Here is a 25142-nt window from a genome sequence, read left to right as displayed (position 1 = left end):
GTTTCTTCTTCTTATCCTCATCCACATTTGGGTTTTCAGGCTTATCCTGGAAGTAATCATGAATACCTAATGCTAATTCTGTTTCTTCCTCCTCCTTCAGTATGGGGTAATTAAGGTGAATAAATCCGAATTCCTTTGGACCTTGTGCTTCTAGATTTTCTAAGTGGGTGTAGAATAGAAGGTATAACTTCCATATCTCCAAAGGCTGGTAAGATTTTTCTATTTCTAATCTTCTAGTAATTGTAACAATCCCTTGCCTCATAGACCCCATATGTGGGCATCCAAGTCACGCTATTAGTTAGCTATATAATCCCTGGGACAAGGAGAATAAAATGATAGATTTTTTGGAAACCCTAAGGATATTATCTCTTCATCTTTTGAGAATTCTTGAGAATGCATCAAGACTCTCACCCATGCTCTGAAGTTAAGCACTATATGATGAATGGGAACTACAAAGATGTCTTTAGTGTTTTCTAGCTCTAGGTCATTGTGAAAAATGGCCATTATTAATATAGGTGCATTGTGTCTAGACATTCTTTAGAACATCCATTCTATATCTTTATGTATAAGGGTAGACTCAAAATCAATTTCTTTTTCAGTGAGGGATAGAAGAAGAGCTGATGAGGAAAAAGATTGGGTTTGTGTAGGGTTTCTAGGTGCGATTGCAAGTGTAGCTAATTGATTTGCATGATTTGCAATAGTATCGAGCAACATACCTTAGTCTTGTTCTCTCGGGGAGGACTCTCCTTCATTGAGTTTTTCTAGTCGTAGTTGAGAGGACTCTCCTTCATTGAGTTTTTCTAGTCGTAGTTGAGAGGACTCCAACTCCTTGCTTATTTCTTCTACTTCTACTTTGAATTTGAGGCATTATTTTTGTGCTCTCTCTAGTTGGGAAGAGAGTGCCTTCTGCTTCTCAAAGCTTCTCAGTACTGCCTTCTTTTCCTCTTCTTGATGTTTTTGAAGTTGTGTGATGAAGTTTTCTTTGGCTTCATGAAGTTATTTTTCCATTTCTTCTCAAGCAATCAGCCTCTGTGTGTTGATTGATTCCTCTGCTAACTTGACTTTTGTATCTTTAAGTTTATGTTGAGAGATGCTTGCTGCCTCTCGAAGGTGACTTCTTTCACTTTTCACAGCTGCTAGTTCCTTACTTGTTGTCTCTTTCTCCCTTGTCAAGTATGTATTCTTCCTTTTGAGTTTCTCCTTATCTCCATTAACCTTATTGTAATTTGTAGCCCACAAGGTAGATGTTCTTTTTTCTTCTTCAAGTTGGAGGTCAACTATGAGTTGATCTTGTTGTTCAGTCTCTCTGACCCTTGACTCCAACTTGGTAATCCATTGTTGTTGTTGCAAAATTTTCTCTTTGTTTTTTGCTTTTTGCTTGGTAAAAGATTTTTTACAGTTTCTACTACGGATATCGTTAACCTCAATAGCTCTTTACCTGGATCCTCCTGTGAATCTTCTCTTTCCAGTCCTAATAGAGCTACTATGGATATCGTTAACCTTAGTAGCTTTTTACTTGGATCCTCTTGTAAATCTTCTCTTTCCAGTCCCAATAGAGTTACTACCTATTCTTGAACCCTATCAACCTCTAGATCTTCAATGTTTTCACTCGTCCTTAGCTTCTTCAAAGGTCTTGTAAAGGTTTTTGCTTCTTCAGCTTATCGGCGGGTGTCATGACTTTCTCTGTCCTCTGCTCCTCCACCTTGCGGAGTTTCTAAGATTGTTGTATTTTCTTCCACCTGTTTGCCTTTTTCTCTATCTATTGTTGCAGCTTCTATTCCTTTGTCCTGTTGTGGAGTTTCCTTAGAAAGTTCTCCAACCCAAATTTCTTCATGTGTTGAATATTCTATTATGCGATTTGGTATAATCTAAAGGTCCCTTTCAGAGCAAGTGCCTTTGCTACTCCAAAATAAAAATCTTATGCAGTAAGAATGGATTGGCTAACTGTATTCTTGTATTCTCTGCAGTAAGCTTGTATATTCTTGTGAGTTTGAAAACCCCAGTTATCTTCTCTTCTAGCTCCTCACAGGTACGGTGGTCTTGGGTTAATTTTGTTGTATATGTTTGTGTACTTAACCTGCAAAAGCATGCATAGAGCTTGGCTTGCTTTTATAAGCACTAGATCTGTGATGACGTTAAAAGATACTCTTGTATTGGACCTTTGCCAATTTCTTAAGTGCCTTCCAAGCTATCCTTTCAATCTTAGTGAGAAAGTACTGATAATGAGATGCAACCCATAAAAAATCTTCTACCCCAAAATCCATAGAACTTGGAAAGAGATTTGATATAAAATTTCCACGTTCGTGGTGAGTTCTTATGGTCCTTTTCCTTCTGATTGAAGGTAGTAAAAAATATTGAGAGTTAGAGACTCACAAGATACCCCTCCCCCTGCCTAAAAGGTTCACACTCTTCTAAGAGTGGGGAAACATAGCAAGAAGTAGTCAAAAGGTATTTTTTTTTGGCCAATTTGCAGAGGTAATTTTGGTCCAATAGTTAGTCAAAATTTTTGCTACGGAAACATGAACACATCTGTTTTGGATAGGACAATATAAATTATGCAATAATTTTCCATGAGAAGGAGCAAAAACTAAATGTTTTGGAAGAAAACAGTCAAAATTTCCAATATTGGCCCAAAAAATGCTGTCTAGGGTCTTGGCTACCTAGTGTAGGTATATCAGATGACCTTAATGGGTATGAAATTTTGTAGACCTATGGAGGGTACCTAGACTTACGTAAAAGTGATTTCACGTGGTGACCAGCCCTCAATAATTTTGTTTAGCAGCTAATTTTGTATTTATGCAAAATAAGTTGATTTTGCATTAAATGCTAAAAATAGTCACCAAAGTTGGTGAAGCTCCAAGAATGTGGGTGACTCAAGAATTAGGGTATATCTACTAAGCTAGTTAACATTTCATTGGGGTTAAATTAGATTATGGATAAAATCTAGATTTTTGATAATTTATCTAATCTTTTTAAAGATAATGATAAATTTTAATAAAATCCTAAAAATATACTTAAAGATAATGATAATTTAAAAAATGATAAATTAATTAATTATTTTAGATAATAAATATTTATTTTTTCTTTTTAATAAATAAAATATACTTATTTATTTAATAATATTTAAATTTTTCTAGACTTATTCATCATACATATTCCAAGTTTTCTCCAAAAATAAATAATTTTTTATAAATATGTATTTATTTTTTAATACTAAGTATTTATTTAATTATATCATAATATTTACTTAATTAAAAACTACTAATTATTTGTTTTTATTAAATCAATAATATTATTTAATAAAAAAATTTGCATATATTTATTTTAAAAATTATTTAAAATAAAATTTAATAATAAATATATATTTTAAAAAAAACAAAAAAAACCCAAGAAAATAATTGTAAGGTGACGGGTGCTTTGCCATGTGGCAAATATTTACTGACATAAAACCTCCACATGGGCATTCCTCATGCTCAAAGGTGAGGTAGCAATGCCATGCATGTATATGATGTGCCATGCCATGTAGGCAAAGAAAGTCAGCCAAGTTGATTGTGCTAAGGTGGCAAGATGACATGGACATTCTTGATTATGTGGTAATGACATGTATGCATGTGATATGGCATGCCATGTAGGCTTTCGGGAGGCAACCTTGTTGGCCAAGTTTAGGTGGCATGATGAGATGGCAAGATGCTTATGTGGACTCTCCTCCATATGATGTGGCATATACATGTAGGACTAAGACTATGTTACCATAGCTCAATTACTTGACAAATCACATACTCTCTAGGTTTGGTGAAACACCAAGCCTAATAGGCATCCTTTGTTTTAGACTTTAGCCAGACAAAGGGGAAAATTTTGATTAAGATAGCCGAAAAATGGACTTCCCTTACTAAAATTCACTCAATTTTTTTTTTTGTTAAATTCAACATGACAACTACCTTGATCCACAAGAAATTGGAGTACAATTGTATTAAATTTATATAATTAAATTATTAAACTTCTACATGCCCTTTAATAGACTGAGTGAAAATTACAAATTAACAATATAGACACATTCTAGACATATTTTTCTAACTTCTCATCATTGAATCTTAAATGATGAGCTTCACGTTTGCCAAGATCTTGAATAGAAAATCACATGTTGCTTTATAATATTAAGCAGAAAAAATAATTTTAAAAAATAGTTAAACATATTTTAAAATCCTAATAAATCAAGTTAAGCTCTATGAAATGTGTTTTTTTCATGTACTAATTGGAATGATCATTGGACTTTGGATACAGAATGATTAAGCATATATGTATGACATATATTGTGATAAAGAATGTTGAACAATGCAAATACCGAAACGTCCGTGCAATGAGACATTCCCTTTTTTAAAATGGATTCCTGATCAGGGGGTGCCATTTGAATACCCACTATATGTATAATGTACCCCAAACACCATGCCACTAAATTCCAAACGTAACCATGAGAGATTCGATCTTTAAGTTGTAGAGATGCCTGTGCCCATCTATCAAAAAAGTGGTGGCCCCTTATCTTGCAACCACCCTTACATGGAGTATCATATTCTTATCTTTGTAGAATATGCTTTCATTAGCACATAAGTAGGAATAGGTAAATGTGTAACACATGAGCATGCCTTTAGCATGGCCACACAACTATAGGAATCATGGATTTATGCCAGGCACAAAGACTCAACATTTCATGCTTATAAGTGCCTCATGGGAGATTTTGAAAGGCGTGGTGTACAGAAACTTGCACTCTACCCATGTGAAGAAGCAGAGATGCCAAAAAAGGTGGTTGTACAGGTTTTGATGATATTGATATTGGACTAACAAGCAAGGAAAAAAGAAAAGCCACAAAGTTTTATTGGTCAAAGATGGCAATCAATGGCATGTTATCAATGTTAATAGATTATGCAATTAAGTTCATCAAACATAACTTCATATACAGATGGCAAGCAGATTAGTATAGGGAGTGTTTGAAGAGCTTCCCTTCAAATGTCAATTACGTCTGTATTAGATTTTGCAAAGAATTACTCCTTTAAAGAGAAAAATGATATTCAGTCCATGCATTGGCATAGTGATCAATGTATAATCCTTGTTCATCTTACTTATCATCACCACAACACCATGGATGACAAAATGATCAAGGAGATGCATTTTTACATATCTAATGATAAAACACATGACACACTTTCTATACAACATTGCTTTTTTCTTCATTACAAGTGGCTTAAAGATCAAGACATACACTTCACAAGACATTGGGTGTCGTCAAATGGAGCAACATCTTAGTTTAAGGCAGCAAGACCCTTTTACTTTGTTGCAAGATTCATTGCACTGACTAATGTCGAGATGACTTGGAACTTTTTTGGATCAGGCCATGGCAAAGGGAAACATGGTGGTGTAGGTGCAATGATTAAAAGGGCCCTTACCCTATGAGCAGCTTAAGACTAATGTCATGGTATGTCATGGTATTGAAGCACGTTGATGTGTGCAATTTTTGTCAAATATAATGACTAGTAGTGCTTCTACCACAGTGACAAGAGTAAGGAAATACCAACTACAAGAGCATTTTGGGAGATAAAGGTTGGGGATATGGATAGGACCAAGACATGGGGATGTGCAAGGGTGGAGGGGTCTCAATGATTGCATAGCATTTGTGAACTTTGCAAGCATGTTGTGACACAAATCAAGAAAAGGGAATTGTCTTGCTAATGCCATGCGTGCACAATGCTTGGAGATTTGAGAGAACAAGTCCTATATTCAAGCTTGGGCACAAGGCATTCTTTGTCCAACTAATGAGGTTTCAACTGAAGAAAATTTAGACCAAGAACCTACCTATGAGGATTGTGAGGAGTTGTGTTGAGTAATATACTTATTGAAGGAGACAATTTTGTTATCAATGCAGAAGAGGGAAATGATGAAGGTGTGGACTTCTTCATTCTCAAATGTAGCCATGCAAAGCAAATAGCTAACAAAGTGCTTAAAGACTAGTGGGGCATAGTTTTCCATAAGGGCTCATACTTTGTTAGCATTCCCTACATCTATGCCTCGACTACCTACCCTACCTTATCAAGGTTCCCTTCATGTGCATCATGAGCATGCCTTGCCTCATCAAGGTTCCCGGCCTATGCATTATCTCCCTGCCCTACCTCATCAAGGTTCCTTGCATGTGCATCACTGTCTATGCATCATCTACCTAGCCTACCTCACCTTGCATGTGCATCAATGCATATGCATCATCTACTTGCCATGCCTCATCAAGGGTCCCTCCATGTGCATCATAAGCCTGCCTTATCTCATCAGTAATCCGTGCCATGTATCATCAGCCTACCTTGCCTCATCAAGATTCCTGCCTATACACATCATCAACCTACCCAATGTGTCCATCATCAAGCTCCCCTACCTATGCGCATCATCAGCATGTCTTTCATGTGCAATATTAGCATGTCGTGCCTGGGCATCATTATCATCACTATCATTTGAATGTTTCACAATACCTGCATTGTCGTTAAATTCCTTAGGAAATCTATAACTACCATAAAATATTTATGAAACAACTTAAACAATAGTAAGCATGAAAAGGATCAAAGGCATGGAACATCATGATTGTGAATGCAAGAACACATTTCCATTAAATTGCAATACATTTCGTAAAGGCTACATGGTAAGATGCCGAACTACCTTGCAAAATAACGACTTGACTTACAATCTACTTTGTTACAATGTCACTGAAGTTCAATAGACTTCATTACCATTTCCCTGAACATGACGTTTTGTGTGTCTTTTGTGCATGAATTGAGACAAGGGAATGTTATCCTCAATGGGGAGCCCAATGGTTCAATGGATGTCTCCTCCTCCGTAGTCATCTTGACATTCAGTGGTTACCCTATTGAGCCATCCAATTCCTGTCCATCTCCATCAACTCCTGAGGATTCTTCATACTTCTAGTTTATGGCCCTCCTTGCCTTTCAATTTCCAATCCATCATCATTATATTGTAGGAGGGTTGTCTTACCACATACTTTGTTTTTTTTCTTTTCTCTAAACCTGCATGTTCAATTGACATAAGAGTTTCGGTGGTGAGAGCATGTGCAACTTCAACCGAAGCAAGATGAAAATACAAAACTAAAAAAGTTCAAGATTCATAGCTTCAGGCATCATAACTGCTGATATGGTCTTCCTTTGACCCTGACTGGGGACTCCATATGTGCTGAGTGATCACAACTGGTCTCCATAAATGTAGAGTCTAGATCACTAGTCCTTCTCCTCTTTGGTGGTGTTAAAACATCTCCGCCAACAGATCCTCCTTCACTTGCATGAGAAAATTGGTAATGAAAGAACAATAAAAAAGATAAATAAGGATTATAATGTACACACAGGTAAAATGAGTTGTCTCTTGCCCGTAGTTGTCCAAAGTACAATCCAGACCAGGTCTCCATCTGCACGTGAACATAACAAAACTTATATAATTTCACTACAAAGTTGCTATAATATACAAGATACATAAAATTATACAGTACCAAGGTTCGTTGATGTTGCAATGCCTAATTTTAGCCCTTTCAAAGATGGGAACTCCTTGCACGATCTCTCTGCACATGTACCAATCTCTATTATTGCTATATGAGTAAAGCAAAGAAAATTGTACATGCAACGGCAAGAGAAGACTTGAAATAACTCAGTAGAAAATGGGAAGCCACATGCTATAAACTAGCACATCATAGCACAACATGCTATATAGCACAATATATATGCTATGATGTGGTCACATTAAGTTTGCATAAATGATATTGTGTATATATGTGCAAGTTGCACTGTTACAAGCAAAGAGGATGAGTGAGTAAGCACAAGCCCACGATAATTTTTGTTTGTGGTTGAAGTCTAGAGTTGATTCTAGGCATCCCACTATAGTTCATCCACTGGGTTGTAGAGGATGTGGCTGGTAAATCTCTAAAGGCTAATATGCTTTATTACATAACCTATATATCACAATGTTATCTATGCTATATAGCATAATTAAACACATATATCAAAGATTGTGTGCTATATAATATAGATTATGTGCTATACAGCATTAATTATGTACTACGTAACACAATATCTTTGCTACATGGGTCTAATTATGCTATATAGCACATAATATGTGCTATATAGCACATAATCTTTGCTACATGGGTCTAATTATGCTATATAGCACAGAATATGTGTTATATAGCACATAATCTTTGCTATATGGCTTTAACTATGCTATATAGCATAGATAATTTGCTATATGGCATAGTCTATGCTATATAGCTGGGTTATATGCTATATAGCATAATATGTGGTAAATAGGATAGACTATGTCCTATAAAGGATATTATCCATGCTACATAGCACATAATCTTTGCTACATAGCACACAACTTTATGTATAGCACACTTCACCTCAATGTGCCATACAATGTTTGTGCCATGTACCATAGTTTAAATGCGCTATATAGCAAACTTTTATGTGCAAGCTATGTGTTTAACTATGCTATAGCATATTGTGTACTTTATGGCAAATTTTAAGAATTAACCTTCAAATTTGAAAATAGAAGATTTTAAAACCTACAAAGCATTTTAGTTATATTTATGTTCAAATTTTAAGGCATTTTAGTTATATTTATGTTTAAATAAAAAAAATCAATAAAAACCTTTAAAATTTTCAAGTTGAAGGTTTTTGTATTCCTAAGCAAAATGTTTTCTGTGAACACTGGTTGGAAAAGCTCGATTCTACTGTCCTCAATTCACCGGCCGGCCGTGTGGGCCTGCGGGATCATGTGTTCGCTTTCAATGAAAGAACGGGTCCGAGTCCCCAAAGATAATCATTCTCACGAAGAAAACTGGCCGGAAAGTGCGTAGCCTGATCATCGCCTTTAATGGCGTATGAATAATCGCGTGAAGACGAAGTAGGTCGAGTGCAAAGAATGAGCGATCCGTGATATCACAGTTTTTAGGATGTCACGAAAGGCTGCCTGGTAATTAACATTGATGTATCATGTAGGTACTCTATTGATTATCCTGAGGGCGAGCAAAGAGACCAACCAACCTCCGAATCAAGACTAAGCTAGTCACCAAACAACGTGTGTAAAAATGTGGGCAAAACCACTAAGCTTGAGTAGAGCGATGATGATAGATTGTGTTTCGTGATGTGCGCAAAGATTGCCATTGCTGCAAGCTGGAAACCTCTCTTGCAGCATGCATGACCGAATTTAGAAAAGACCAGCCGGGCCAGCATGATGATTCATCAAGTTCATCAATTTAAGTGCGTGGGTGCTCATGGAATGAGATTGATTATCACCAGATTTGTGGGCCTGATCATTACATCTGAGTCCTCGATCTAGTAGAAAAGAATGGGTACAGCGCCCACTTTGTCTTTACAAGTAACGAGAGGATGAATCACGTTATCGTTAATAGTCTTGAGTTTCAATTTGGTTCAACTACCCCTAATCACAATTGATCAAAGGGCATGACCCTTAAATTAACGATTATTAATCACGGTATTTGGTATTTAGTGTTGGTGAGGGAGATTTTCTTGCTATATCAAAGTGCCTTCGAGGAAACTTATTGGATTCCTGTCTTGGCTTCTAAACTCATTTGCATGACTTAATTAGCGTTAAGTAGAAGAAAAGCTGCCTACGTTCCTAGGCTCTCTACAACCTTTAGATGATTATGAGTCATAATCTCTCTCTCTCTCTCTCTCTCTCTACACACACACTCTCTGCAAAGAATCCCTCTCTACACAGTACACCCGAACACACGGAGCAAAGGTTCTCTGAGCTCTCTCTCTCTCTCTCTCTCTCTCTCGTACACACACGCACACTTTTTCTGCAGCTGGATCGTGGGCCATTGCGTTCGTGAGGTTGCCAACTACACCGCCAGAGATACTAGATGAAGGGAAGCTCCAGTGCAGTGCTTCGTTGTTCGCTTCATGCACATGCCCTAATTTGCCTTCTACACTCTAATTTCTCTTCACAATTTACAACGCTACAAATGAATCGCGGTATCACAAGCAGTCTAGCTTGATAGGATTAGATCTCTAAGCCAGCAAGCACGCAAATCCCTTGTAAGAGCTTGGTGGAAACAAATTAAGATCTGTTTCGTTAAGCCCCCCACTCTGTGTAATGAGAATATAGTGGCTAATTCAGATTGACTTGTTTGTAGCTTATATACATCAGTCTCACAGTGCGCCCCAACTGCTTGTACCCAACATTATTCACCAACCATAAAATGTCTCTACATTGTATCCTGCCAGCTTGGATAATCATAATGTTGCAGGCGGCTACGTTGGCACCAAGGCCAGGTGAGCTTCATTGGCTCCATTAATCGAGCAGCACCCAAAATTAAATAGCTAAATCAACGCTTATTGCATTCGAATTAAAAGAGCTTGCTGCTCTTACAACAACATTGAGCTTGAAATCAATATGCCCAACTAATCTTGCTTGCTGATCGTCGTTTGTAACAGCTCAAAGCTGGATGGCTTACGATCCAACAGCATACACCGAGGTAAGAGCTACTGGAAAAATCAATGTAATACGTTGTATCAAATTAAATGGACGATGCGATTAACGGGTGCAATTATGTCATGAATGATGGGCGGCGCACAGTGTTTATCCAAGCCAAGTGCTCTTCTATACGACGGGGGCATCGTTACTAATCCAGACTTCAAAGATGGATTGAATGGGTGGTCACCATTTGGGCGCTGCGTTCTCCAGTTGAGATCTTCTGCACATGCAGATGGTGAGAACACATTCGTAGTGGCTACCAATAGGACAGCCAGCTACAACGGTCCCTCGCAGCTGCTACCCAATCTCACAAGCGGAGTGAAGTATAGTATCTCAGGTCTCCGTCGGACTGCATTCTGCATGTCGTTGCATGCATTTTGGAAATGATTGATTTGCCTATGAAAAACTGCATGCATCCTGCTTTTTGCAGTAATTAGTGGAGATTAGATTGGTGTAATTTGTGGTTAATAAGTACATTCCAATTCTTCGCCAATTAGGAGAACCATTTTTCGCATGGATAAATTTGGAGATTACAAGAAGTGATTTGTTCGTGCAATTAATTGCAGCGTGGTTGCAAGTGAGCGTGCCAGCAGGCACGACGTCGACAGCCGTGGTGAAGGCCACCGTGGTGACGGACAGTGGGAAGGAGTATATGTGCGCAGCAACAGTGATCGCGCAGAGCGGATGCTGGTCTTTCCTCAAGGGAGGCTTCGTTCTTGATTACACGCCAGCGATCTCCGCTCGCCTCTACTTCGAGGTTAGGAATTGATTAGGCTCATGAGTAGCGAGGGTAGCTGATCCAGCCGCAGCGTGGTTGGATTAAACATGCACACGAATAATTGATAATGCACTTATAATTTGCGTAGCACGTTACAATTATATGATTGCTGATGAATATATTCGACTTTGCAAACAACATATAGTGAGTGTATGTAATTTTCTGCGCCAGACGATTAATTTTACATCGGGAATGGAATTATGGCTGGATCGTGCGGCCGTGCAGCCTTTCCGCAACCAAGAGTGGCTATCGCATCAGAGAGCGCGAAGGGAGTCGGTAATATGTACATCAATGCATAATTTTGGCATTATACTAATTGCCTGAGAGGCAGTTTAACATGATGCAGATCAGATCAATATTGGTGTAGCATGTTGAATTTTTTGTGTGGTTATTTTTTCGGATAGCTGCGAAGAAGAACGGTGAGCGTGCACGTTGTAGACTCCATGAGCAACAAGAGGGTGCGTGACGCCAACATTCAAGTGGTGGGCACGAAGCTGGGCTTCAGGTTTGGGTCAGCCATAGCCCAAAACTTTCTAAGCAACCAGCAATATCAGGTGAACTAATGTGTCCTTTCTATATTACCAGGTGAAGTAATGTGTCCTTTCTGTATTACCAGGTGAAGTAATGTGTTCTTTCTATATTACCATATTGTGAGGCTTTGTTATAAGCAACCAACAATGAGTTAAAGTTTAATAACCGAGCTATAAAAGTCATGCGACAATAATAATATAATTGATGGAATCACTAATAATAATAATCTTATTCGCTTGGAAGTGTGTAATCTGGGTTGAATTAATCTCATCTCAGAAGTGGTTCCTGGAGCGTTTCAACACGGCGGTTTTCGAGAACGAGCTCAAGTGGTACTCCACGGAGCGGCAGCAGGGTCAGGTGCACTACAACACGTCGGACGCCATGCTGGCCTTCTGCGAGGCACACAACTTGTCCGTCCGAGGGCACAACGTTGTTTGGGAGGACCCCAAATTCCAGCAGCAGTGGGTGAAGGGCCTTGGCCGGCCCGTGGAGCTGCGGCGGGCGGCCATGGGGCGCGTCAGCTCGGTGGTGGGTCGCTACGCCGGCCGCTTCCTGCACTGGGACGTGAGCAACGAGCAGCTGCACTTCTCCTTCTTCGAGGACGCGCTGGGCGACCCCAACGCTTCTACGGACTTTTTCTTGGCCGCCCAGGCACTAGATCCCGCCGCTCAGCTCTTTGTCAATGACTACAACACGCTGGAAAACTGCAACGATGCCGCCTCCTCCCCCGACGCCTACATTGCCAAGCTCCGCCAGCTCCACGCCGCCGGTGTGGCTAATCTGGGCATAGGTTTGGAGGCCCATTTCACCAAGCCCAATGTGGCCTACATGCGGGGCACCCTCGACAAGCTAGCTACTCTGGGGTACCCCATTTGGCTCACCGAGTTGGACATCGACGTTCAGGCCCTCAGCAACAACATCACGAAGGTAAAAGATCAACGATACCGTCATTTTATTAAACCTAGATCGAACCCCCACCCTCCAGTCAGAAACTAACGGCAGCATCATGATGCAGGCTGCCGCGTACCTGGAGGAAGTCCTCCATGAAGGTTTCTCCCACCCCGCAATCGCCGGCATTGTTTTGTGGACAGCCTGGCACCCCTCAGGGTGCTACCGCATGTGCTTGACTGACTCCAACATGGCCAACCTCGCCACCGGAGACGTGATCGACACTCTTCTCCAGGAGTGGCAGCAGGTGGAGGTGATGACGCACGGCCGGGGCAACATGAGGTGGCGTGGCCCCGTCGGCGACCACACGCTGTCCGTCCGCTGGCGCAACGCCACTTACTCCGCCACCGTCACAGTGTCCTCTGGCAAAGGCACCCAAAGGCTCCTCATGCGGTTGCCCGCCGTCAACGCCACCGCCGACCCAGCCTCCTTCCACCTCCTCGACGGCGCTCCCCGCCGAAGAACTATCACCCTCTCCCATCTCTAACAAGTGAAGGGACCACCACAGTATATCATTTCCTTGCACTTCCCAAATGGGAATGCATGTACAGGAGGCCGGCCATCGAGCGAATTACAAACGATGTATAAAATTATAATGTATAGGCATTAGAACATAAACAGAAACAATAATGGAGTTCGAAACTGTTATGCGAACCCCCTCATTTCTTCTCTATGCAAGCAATGAAGTTCAAAATTGTCATATGCAAACCTTCTCATTTGTTCTCCATGCATGCTTATAATTCATTTTTAAGGAGAAAATTCTCATGCTGTTTGAATATCACACATCACTGGTCAATATGGTATTCACACTGCACCTCATTTCATTGTCTTAGCGCCACGCTCTTTAATTGAAAAATGAAAAATTAGGTTATGTCATTTTTTTTGAGAAGGCCCACGGCAAGCCAATCTTGTGCATTGTGACCACCACACTTTCAATTTCATTCAGAGTCTACTATTGTGCAAAGACCCCCCGTCCCCACCACCACCACCCCCCAAAAACAATGAACCTTGCTCCTAGCATATACCATGGTATGGAACCCAACGTGGTAAACCATCTGCATTGAATAGCAAGCAATGGACTAATGTGCATTAGTGCATGCATGTGTGTGTGGGTAGGGGTGTGTATGCATGTGCACACCTGCGCACATAAAAAGTGCCTCACTAGATTTTGTGAGAGAGTAGATAGCACTACCACCACCATTACTACCTGTTATGAGTGAGAACCACCGTGAAGATCATTCTCCATCTAGGCAAAGAGAGCTCTTCTTTCACCACATAGCCATAGAGCATTCTGGTGTGACAACGGAGTGAGGATGTAATGGACAGGCTAGCACACTCACACTGAGAAGTTGCAAATGGCTCGACGGTAAGACTAAACAACAGTTGATTTGGAAAGGCTAAGGTAAGCTCTTGACTTGAATATATTTGGTGCCATCAGTGGGGACTATTATCTATGTTTTTCCATCTATTGGGATTACCAAATATTGCCCGGTGTTGATTAGGAGGTCACATTCCAAAAACATGTGATTTTGGAGCTCTGGATGTGTTAGATATGTTATTTTTATTGAGTTTTAAAGCTTGTTTTTATTAGGTCATTCTACTTACATATTTTACAAGGAAAAATCCTCAATTTCTTTGTGATTTGCATGATTTTGAAGCCCACAAGACTTTTTGCAATGAAGAGATCCATGGCTCTGATACCAATGCGATGAAGAGATCCATGGCTTTGATATCACTATAATAAAGGAAATCTAGGGCTACAATCATTAGCATGGAGTACACACACATGCTGCTGCACATCATAAAGAGGATTATAGTCTTAGGGCTAGTGCCTTTTATAGTCCCAAGGCCCACATGACCTAACACCACAAGTGTAAATGCCCCTAAGTCCCATGTGCCTAGGCCCATCCCCCATGTGCATGTGCATCCTAAAATTCCTTTCTTACAAACCATCCCCCATGTGCATGTGCATCCTAAAATTCCTTTCTTACAAACCATCCCCTCCTACAATGATTTCATCCTCAAAATTGAAGGGTGTAGGTCATGAGCAAAAGACACATAGAAAGGCTAAAATCATGACTAAGTGTCAATGTGAAGCCAAGGAGTCGTATGACCCCTAAGGTCAAATGGAAAGGATAACAAACTCCCGTTCGATGATGAAGCTAATCATGCAACCGCCTAGATCAAAGGGAAATCTAAACTATCCAAACTCCAAAAGAATGGCCCTCTAACCACTTGGGTCAAATGGTAAATATGGAAGACCAATGTCGATGATGGCTAGCCCCCAATCCTCCTAGAGGTCAAAGGGAAGACTAATAACTAGCCCATCCTCACAGTCGTAATGTGAATCCGACATTGAAGATATCCACATAATGAGCTCGAAAGTCGTGACTCCAGAATGTCGAACTATCCTGGAACAAAAGAACCAACATGTAGGCCAATACTAGGATGTGCCATACGTGCATCTGAATGTCAAGCCACATAATAAAAAAAACATGTACTAAAAATGGCAAATGATGTACCCAAAGGTAAATGTCGTGGCTCCACAAAACATAGGGTCGTGTTGACAATCACAAGAGCCAAATGCACATAGCTCGTAGTCAGCATCATGTAAAGTTAGATGGGAACCAACGCTGTTGACCAATGTAGCACAACTTGAAACATTTGAGACACGATTCACTATATCCATGTGTGTATGTGCATAACCTAAATTATGCACCACATGCTCATATGCAAATCCCTCTATGTGTTCATTATCCTCCAAGGTAAGAATATGATCAATAGGATCATCATAATCGTCATCGTCAACAACTGAAGACTGACAACGTGTCCACACATGAGAGATAAGTGGAATCATCATCCATAAAATCACTAACCTTGGAATCTCCAAGGTCAATGAAGTAATCCTCATAGGTAGGGTCTATCTCCATCAATAATGGATCTAAGAAAATCTAGGTCGGATGTAAAACTCTCTAGATCCATATGAATAATCATGTCTCCTATGAGATCTCACCTTAGTAAAATCAACACTACCCTCATGCTCAATGCTGCCTGATTGCTCAAATAGATGCACTATACCCACATAAATGCTGCCAGGTAAACTATGAGAACTACGAGCAGTGGTATCATGAATATTTCCACATGCGAAAGCCCGAGAAGAATAGCCTAATAGATCTAGCACAAGAAACTTAGGCCTACACTCATGTGTATCCTGTGACTCCACATGCAAATTAACACTAACTTCGTGTCTGCTACTAATGGATGCATCACTAATCGAATGCTGACCCGTGAGATCTGTTAAGATTCATGATATCTCCTACACATAGCTATGGAGATTAGGTTTTATCTAATAACTTACTAATGACACATGATTAAGATAATCTAGGGTGGATGGTGCCTAAGTACACTCATGATGACGAGTATGTGCAATAGCACAATTAGGTTACAAGATTAAGACTTGTACTCATAAAGAGGCTTGAGATGTATGCAAGTGCCATATTTGCATTGCTTGAAATGGCCCCCTTTTATATGAGGAGGTACACCCTTAGGCTTGTACATTAATGTGGGATAATTCTATTTGCTCATGTGACTTGTTTCTTGACTTTGTTCTTGTTTGGCTTACTCAACTCACTCCCTATCTTTTCCTTATGCTCTTTGGCACCACATTTCTCGACACACCCCCTTGGTGCCAAATGTTTGGGCTACTCAAGTTGGTTAGATGTTGGTTATTACATATTTTCACCCCCCCTCAATGCTGAGTACTTGACCTATCTTTAAGGCCTAGAGGTCATCTCTAAGAGTAAGGGCCCCCCTCTCGTCCCCCCTTGATAGATAACCTATCTTTGAGGTCTAGAGGTCTCTTCTAAAAGAATGGTTACAAAATGGTTTTGACCTTTTTTTTAAACTTTCTACACTCCCATGTGTGCTATGCGCAAATTTGGCCCATGTGCTACTTTGGCACTTCTCCCCCTTAATGTTACTTTGGTTCTAGGTGTGAGATAAATTTCGAGCTTGGGTACGTCATCAATCCCAAAGATTGTTAACAAGCACTTTTCATAGGAAGTAGGATTTTTTTCAACAAATTTTGTTTACAAAATGGGTAGTGGTTGGTAGCTCCTTTGTTGTTTAGTGTTGCTGCTTGCTTGCGATCTTCGTGCTTTTTCTTGATGAAGATCCCTTGTTTCTTTCATCAATTTTTATGTTGATGTCATGTCCTTTTTCTTGTTTGCTTTGCTAGATGCTTCTTGGCTCTCTTAGTCTTTGCTCTTTGCTTTGACTCTTGGCTCTTTGACAGCTCCTTTGTTGGTATGGACATCATTCTTCTTGTTGCTACTCGATGCTTCCTTTGATGCTTTGTTCTTGATTTCCTTATGTTCCTTTTATGATGCATTTAGTGTGGATGCCATGCTATGTGATGTGGTCATCTCATGCACTTGTGATTTGAGTATGCTTAGAATTGTGCTTTGAATATTCATGCTTTGCTTTGTCAGATGCTTGATTTGCCTGAGGATATGTGATCCTTCCCCAATGAACGTCCCAATGTTTGATGTCATGCGAGAGGGTCTTACCCCATGAGCTTGTATTAAATCTCTATGGCAGTGTCTGTACTCTCTTACAGGTTTGGCAGTGCAATGCTTGAATCCTTTTATACAATGAAAAAGTTTGATGTTTTCAAGATGCTAATGCAATGCTAGAAATATGCAATACAAATGATTTGAAAATGATTGAGGTCAAAAAGAGAGTTTTCCCAATGTAAACCTAATATTAATTTTTAATTTTGAAGCTTAATTGGCCTAATTTCTACTAATGATCCACTACTGATAGTGATTAAGGATAAAAAGCAGAGATTAAAAGTTGTAGACTTTGGAGGACACAATTGAGCTTGGATTGACATAATTTGTTGGGGATTTTGATATAGGATGCTAGCCCTTAATGGGGACCAAGGTCCCAAGAAAGGAAATTAGCTGAAATACCTCCAAATTGAGCGCAACATGCTAAAAGTTGGTGACTAGTTTTTCACGCCTCCTGAGTCGGTTGTTGCATCAAATAACTTAAGCCTTGATATGTGAGGAGCTCAAGGCATACCCAAGGCTACCCTACGAGGGCTTGGGCTAATTGATAGTAGAGAGTGAGAATGAAGCAGATTTGCAATCAGCACTTATTACAGGGCAAAAAACGCATGATATTGGGCAAAAACGACCGAACCGTCTAGTGGGATTGGACGCCTTGATGTGCTTGAGGTTCCTATTAACCACACTGGTTAACATTACTTTTAAGCATGGTTACACTTCTTGTAACTCATTATTATGTAACTGTGCTAAGTGTTTCATGTAAATGATGAATAGGATGACCGAGTTTACAACATGTGTAATGTCGGCCATAAGAATAAGCCTAGGTGTACATAGAGCTAGGAAATCAATTTTGGGCCCCCATTTGTTAAATGGGCGGCTGGCCATTGTAAAAAGAGAGCTCATGTATATAAGTGACTTATGAAATATGAAAAGGGACAATCCCATTATCACAATTGAGTTTTCCTTCTCTCTCTCTCTCTCTTACTCTCTTGTGGCTATGGTGGTAGGCTTGTGTGTATTGATGCTTGCTTGCTTGATTATGGTGTTGTACATGTAGGTGATGGTTCTTGTCTTACCTCTTTTTCTCCTTGTTGTTTTGTTCTTCTTGATATCACTCTTACACACACAAGGCATAGAGTAGAGGTTGATCTCTCCATAGCTCGCTTCCTCTTTGTTCACTACTTAGCTTGTGGAAGCTTTATTTGAGTGACACAAGTGGAGGTGCAGTGAGGCCCTAGCATCCTCACAACGTGGAGTTAACTCTCATTAGGGTTGGCTATTTGGTTGTTCCCAAACTGACCCTTGCATGGTCTTCCTTCCCTTCTTCTCTCCCTCCCTTGTGCAAGGTAGCATGTTGATTTGGTTAACATCTTTGACATTGTTGTGCCAAGGATAGATGAAGAACCCTTGTCACCCCATAACCCACCCCAAGTAGACCACTCCATTCCACTAACCACTATCACTCTGCTCTCCGACCAACATAAAACCATGCCACCCAAAAAGAGACCTCTCTCCATAGTGAATACCCAATTGCCTCACCGAACCTCATCTACACCAAGCTCCACCCCACCGCTCGCAGCTCAAACCCATATCAAAGGAGCCACTACCACTTCTAACTCCACTAACAAGACTAACTAACCCCAAGTACAACTTCGGCACCCCGATACACAAAACCCAAGAACCCTCACACCTGGGTGCCCAAGAACCCTCACACCTGGGTGCCCAAGAAGCTCCTTATAGCCCAAGGCTATTATGCAGGTGCTAGAATGAGGCTGGAACTTTGTTTATTCCCTGAAGATCCACTTCCCCAACTCACGCCCTGGCAAAGCCAACTCCTCCTACCTCTCGCTAACCTCCAATTCACTTCTATGAAGGCAATCGGTAAATCTAGATCTTGCGAGACGACAACCAAGGTGCACCGTTCCTACTCCCGTGATTCCAAAACCGTAAAAAATTCAATGGTGGCCCAAGATAGCCTCCACTGCCACCACCACTACTATCGCACGGGACAAAGGGAAAGTAAAAATTCAAGAGAACGCCATGCCCATACAACCCCCATTTGCTGTCCGCGATAACCTTCAACTTTGGGGCTACTCCACCACCCCTTATGATATTACTCCCTCAGTGCACCCCCTCTTAATCTCTTACTTCTCTGACCCCCCTTTACCTAGCTTCTCTCTCCAATGAAGTCTCCAAGCTCCCAATGGAGCTAGCAACCTTGCCAAAACCTAATTGGAGCTGCCTCCTTAGTCTTGCCAACTGGGCAAGGAGTCAGTACAAAACCCGCACTGGGGTGCTAGCCATATAGCCCTAGGGTACAAAACGTGTTTATAGGGTGCCCAAAAAAAAACTCTGTGTGTGTGAATACACGATCATTCCTCCATGAAGACATGGCCATTCACTTTGTTTAGCCACAGCCATTCACTTTGTTTAGCCATGGCCGTTTCGTCACGAAGCCACAACCGTTCCATTCACTTTGTTTAGCCGCGGTTGTTTTCTCACAAAGCCACGATCGTTCCCTAGGCTTGTAAAATGCCAAGCCACGCAGCCGTTCCTTTGTCACCTATTTAGCTGCGACCTTACACTCCCAAGACACAGTCATTCCCTCCTCAAGACACGGCTATTCCCTCCTCAAGACATGGTCGTTCCCTCATGAAGCCACGATCGTTCCCTCCCCAAGACATGATCGTTCCCTCATGAAGCCATGACCGTTCCCTCATGAAGCCATAACAATTCCCCAAGACACAGTTGTTCCCTCATGAAGCCATGGCCATACACTCCTTAGCCATGCTCGTACCTTCCTGAAGCCACGGATGTTCCTTTCCTGGAAATCTATAAAAAGGGCCCACCACCTTCATGTCACTCACTTTTATCTCTCTCCCATAGCTAAACTATTGTATTTTTTTATCCCGAGCTTTCACACTTTCCTACCAGCTTTTTATCCTTAGCAGCATGGCATCCCCCACCCACTCTGAATCCTCCTACTAGATTCTCCCTCATACACCCTAGAAGAAGAAGCAACCTACTGGTGCCCTTTTCGAGGAGTACGAGAAGCACCCCACCCAGCTCTCCCACTTGGGTGAGAACCTCATGTGCCAGGTCAGTGGCCACACTATCCACAGCCTCATGAGGAAGAACAACCACAAGGTCAAGCACAAGTTATATTACCTAGAACCTTGTTACAGGGCAATCACAGATCCTACCATAGTGGCCCGCCTGGAGCAGATAGGGCTTGGTGGTTTTCCCACTCTTCAACCCCAGGTTCCTGACCTTCTCAACTGCCTCTTCTCTTCATCGAAACCTATAATGCCAACCAGGCTACAAGGCAAGTACTTGACAAACGAGGGCCACCCCCCAACAATCCACCTTAGTCAGCACCTCGTTTGGGAGTTGCTACATCTCCCCCGCATTGAGCATCCCTATGTCCGACTGGCTACATCCCCACCCACTGGATCGACTACTTTAATAGGTGCCACCTGTCCACCCTCGCTCGCATTCATCAAGCGGTGCAAGTCAACTGGGCATAATACATCGAAAAAGAGTTCCATGCCATATGTGCCTCCCCAAGGTAAACTCGCAGCCGCCTCCCTTCTCACCAAGGTGTTATACCATGCCGCTGGCTGGCCAGAACTCCCCGACTTGTTTGACTCTAGGGTGCCACCCCATTCCCACACCTTTGCCAGAACCCCGACCCTCTCTGACCTCTCCACCCCCCCTAAACGCATACCCCCGATACCCAAGAACAGGAGGTTGCCCACCACCAAGCTACTGCTAGGCCCAAGGCCCAAGGAGGACTACGAAGCCAAAGCCCATCGAAGATCACAAGAAGAGTAGGATCTGCAACACACCACCCAATTCTTTGAGGTCCCTTTTTTGAAGCAAGTCCGTCATTCCCCGCGTCCTCTCAGTGGAATATGGTGGACACACTGCGTTGGGCGCACGTAGGAAATTTTTGTTTCCAAGCGGCCTACTTTGAGGGCATCCACTCGACTCATGGCACGGTCCCGGATTTCACACAGGGCTTTTCTAACCTGGCCCAAGAATTGCTGACATCAATGAGATAGATTACATGCAGCGCGAAACAGGAGCAGGTCATTCGCCGCACAACAACAAATGCTCATTTTGCCAAGGCCAACCAGAGTAGACATAGGAAATGCTACATAAAGCTACACTTGCCAACAACTAGCAGCTCCATGCGGCATTGGAGGACCGTGAGGAAACCCTCGCCACCACCCTCGGTGAGCTACAACCACAACTATAGGCTGCCCCCCAAGAGGCTATGAGCAGTGCGTCAACCAAGCCCTCATCCTTGCCCAAACTGAAGCTGATAAACTTAAGCAGTACACTGCCGCCGCGGCAACCGCATCCGTCTCTCTTTCAACCAATACAAAAAATTGGCCAAGGACCGCCTTCGTTAGAAGGACCTTTAGCTGCAAGCATCAAAGGTCCGCCACACTCTCCCTCAACCCACACCTTCCGGGCCAATACCAAGCATGGTCAACCGCAAGGTCAATGCTTTGATGGACTCCACCCAATGGAGCTCCCATGCCTCACCAAGAAAAAACAAAACCCCACCCAAATTCTTGACCTCCACCACCGTGCCCCCCACCTTAACCTTCTTCAACACGACATCTTCATTGACGAGGACGACCCCATCTCCCCCACCACCCTTTCCTACATTATCACCAAAATCCCCTCTGTCTCCATTTCCTTCCTTTTGTCACCCTCTTCTTCCAATCCAAATCTCCTTCACCAAACCCGCCACCCTCTTCGCCCTCCCCATCCACCCTCTTTCTACCAACCTCATCAACTGTGCAAACCTCATCAGGTACGGGCACCCCACCACCGACAACATCCTCGACCTCATAGTTTCTAAGGGTATCTACCCCTACCCTTACCCTTACCCTTCGTCCAAAACTGCCCAAGCCCTCCATTTCTCTAGCACCGAACAAGGGTGGGAGACAACATATTGGACCTACAAATCCTTACATCGATATGAGCTCCCACCCTATCCACCCCAAGGGCTACTCATCTTGTACACCCTGCCACATCCAACTCCAAGTCATCCACGCCGCTGGGATCATGCAGTTTGATGATTCCCATGTGGACTCCTTCCCCCTTGACTTCTCTCCCCAAGAAGCTGAAGACACCCGTGCCTTTTTCTACTCGAAGTGCCCCAACAACAACTCTGATGACGAGAATGACAATGATGATGGCAACGACAGAGGAGATGATCTTAGGAAATCATCCCACTCATCCAACCGCACCCTCATCTCCCCCTCACCAACCTCCACCCCCTCATCCATACCAACCTGTACCAACTCTCACATCCTCCACCCCCCCATCATCACCAGGTACCTAACATTGTACCTCCGTAACACCCACCACTTCCTCCCCAACTCTTTCCCTATTCCCCCCACCATCCTCTACAACCCCCTCACATACCCTCTCCTCCTCCCTCACCAACACCTCCCTCACCACCCCCCACCCTCCATCTTCATATGGGCCTCCCCATGGACCTCAAGGATCTACCCTCAACATCAGCACAGCCCTTACCCTTCCTCAACGCCACCCTCGCCATCGTAACCTCTCCCTCGATTGCTCCTCCACCTTTGTCTTGCCATCACTACCTGACCTCCCTTCCCCCACACCCTTGGAGGAAGGAGAGATTCCCCCACCACCATCATAGGAGCATGAAGAGGTGGAACCCTCAACAACTGGCATGACCCCCTGGATTGCACAGACTTCAAGCAAGCCATCAACATATTGCTTGGTTGCAATAACTCCAACATGCCCCCATCAGCAGCCTTACAGACCGACTGGACATCCATGTCCTTCGGCCTTATCTCGATGCCAAGCACAACACCTAGAAGTGCCAACACCCACATCAACAATGGGGCGTTACCACCAGTGGCCTCCTTCTACTACTCACCCCACAACCTTCGAGCTCATGGGCAAGTAGCCAGTTTGGCACCGGCATTTTCTCCTAAAGCCCTACATCTGGGAGGAGCAATACTCCAAGGCACCCCACCACTTGCGGATTAACCCAGCATACCTGCCTATCTGCATCAGCAGCATTAGACGATGAGCTTGGGACCTATTCCAAAAGGAGCAGATAGTGAACCCTAAGCTACAGTACAACTTTCCTTGGTTTGCCCCACCGACGTCTCTGAGCCCTTGCATAGAGGTCACCATGCTGACAAAGACGCATGTCTTCACAGAGGTCACCATGCTGACAAAGACGCATGTCTTCATCGATAGATATGATCAGGTCCTTGACCCAGCCATTTTGGCCACAATCCACTTGTTCAACATGATCATTATGCTCCTGGAGGCCTTCTCAAATTGGAATCACTACTATGAGGGCAGTCAAGGCCTTGCCTTTGATCTCAACTTTAGGAAAGTGTCATGCATGAAGTAATGTGAACCATCTTTGCACCTTGACTTTAGCAAAGTGTCGTGCATGAATTAACATGGGCCATCTACTAAGTGTAAACGAACCATTTGAATCAATATGTATGAGCCTGTGGGGTTTAAGTTGCATATCTTTTTAGTTGGATGCCTTGAAACCTTAGGCAGCTCACCCAAATTGTCTGATTCTAGCAGCTCACAGGTTCAAGGAAATCTTGATGCTTTCAATTGCTAGCCCTACTATTGGGAAAAGCAATTATAGTAGGTATCTCACCACCATTGATCGGCCTCATGCTTGATCAGTGCTTTACAACTTTCATGTGACGAGGAATTACTATGTGTTTTCTTGGTGTGACAAAATGGTTGAGAATAGAGATATGGTTGACATTGTTTATGTTTGCCCAAAAACTTTGCCATTACTAATAAAATGCTTGAATTAACTGGCATGCAATCGTGGGATCACACTTTTTGCAATTGATGACGTGTTATATGCTAATAAGTGTAGCAGCGAATCCTTGATCTAATCCCTTCATACAGGAAGCTACAAGATCATCACAACACTGGTATACTGATGTATCTTTCCCAAAAAATTAATGTTGTATAGAGAATCTATGGCTGATAATTTATCATTGCTTGCAAGGTAATCTTGATCCTCTTCTTGATTGAGTCAACAATAATTCCACTCAAAGGTCTTAATCAGGCTATTATTGCCACATTATTGTAACCCACTTTCTTGATTAATAAACTGTCCAAACTACTTTTGATTTATCAAGTTTCATCAAGATTAGTTACTAATCCCAAGATCATCACTAATAAACTATCATTAATAACTTTCTTGATCAAGAACTACTTTAACTACCTTAGATCATATCACATCATAAAAGAATCTTACATTAAGATGCACTAATCTTGCTTCTCTTGCATCAGTTTCAATCATATCATTGTTCCTTGAATTTATTATAATTTCTCTTAAAGGAACCAGATTCTTACACTTGAAATAACAAAAATTAATGAAGTTGGATCAAGAAACACTCACTATTACAAAGATTTAATTGTACACAATAATCTTTGCAAACTTTGAAAATTCTACACTAAGATTCTTGAAATTTTACTCTGCATAGTAAACTTTGTCTAAATCTATAACTAAACTACTAACTACATAGTAATCTACATAAAATCCTCAACAAAACTGTAATCTTCAATCTACAAACTTTCTTGATAAAAAATTGTACCAAGATTTGTAAATTCTACACCAATCAATTTGTAATAGATTTGAACTATGCACAGCAATCTTTGAATAATTTCTGCGAGCTTATCTGAAATCTACACACTGACTTGATGAAATTTTTACACAAAACCCTGCATAAAAC

At 41.9% G+C, this 25142-nt stretch overlaps 1 protein-coding gene across 1 annotated transcript; it reads left to right on the top strand.

Annotated features, from left to right (window-relative positions):
* Positions 1–9785: 9785 nt before the first annotated feature.
* LOC147638791 (endo-1,4-beta-xylanase 5-like) lies at positions 9786–13488 on the top strand. The gene is made up of 9 exons (XM_086782166.1): positions 9786–10094; positions 10193–10331; positions 10494–10534; positions 10636–10870; positions 11100–11290; positions 11483–11587; positions 11716–11865; positions 12119–12769; positions 12858–13488. The coding sequence occupies exons 2-9, from the start codon at positions 10259–10261 to the stop codon at positions 13275–13277; spliced, it is 1866 nt and encodes a 621-aa protein (XP_086638292.1). The 5' UTR covers positions 9786–10094; positions 10193–10258; the 3' UTR covers positions 13278–13488.
* Positions 13489–25142: the final 11654 nt, after the last annotated feature.

Source organism: Cibotium barometz, chromosome 4 (genome assembly GCF_041138505.1).
Source record: "Cibotium barometz isolate CiBa-2024 chromosome 4, ASM4113850v1, whole genome shotgun sequence".
Taxonomy (NCBI): Eukaryota; Viridiplantae; Streptophyta; class Polypodiopsida; order Cyatheales; family Cibotiaceae; genus Cibotium; species Cibotium barometz.
Note: the sequence above shows the minus strand (reverse complement) of the source record. Positions and strands in the feature narration are given on the sequence as shown.

Coding starts and splice junctions, on each gene's coding strand:
- LOC147638791 (XM_086782166.1), top strand. CDS start 10,259: ATGTCTCTACATTGTATCCTGCCAGCTTGGATAATCATAATGTTGCAG. Junction 10,535..10,635: donor ATCCAACAGCATACACCGAG/GTAAGAGCTACT, acceptor GGCGGCGCACAG/TGTTTATCCAAGCCAAGTGC. Junction 12,770..12,857: donor TCAGCAACAACATCACGAAG/GTAAAAGATCAA, acceptor ATCATGATGCAG/GCTGCCGCGTACCTGGAGGA.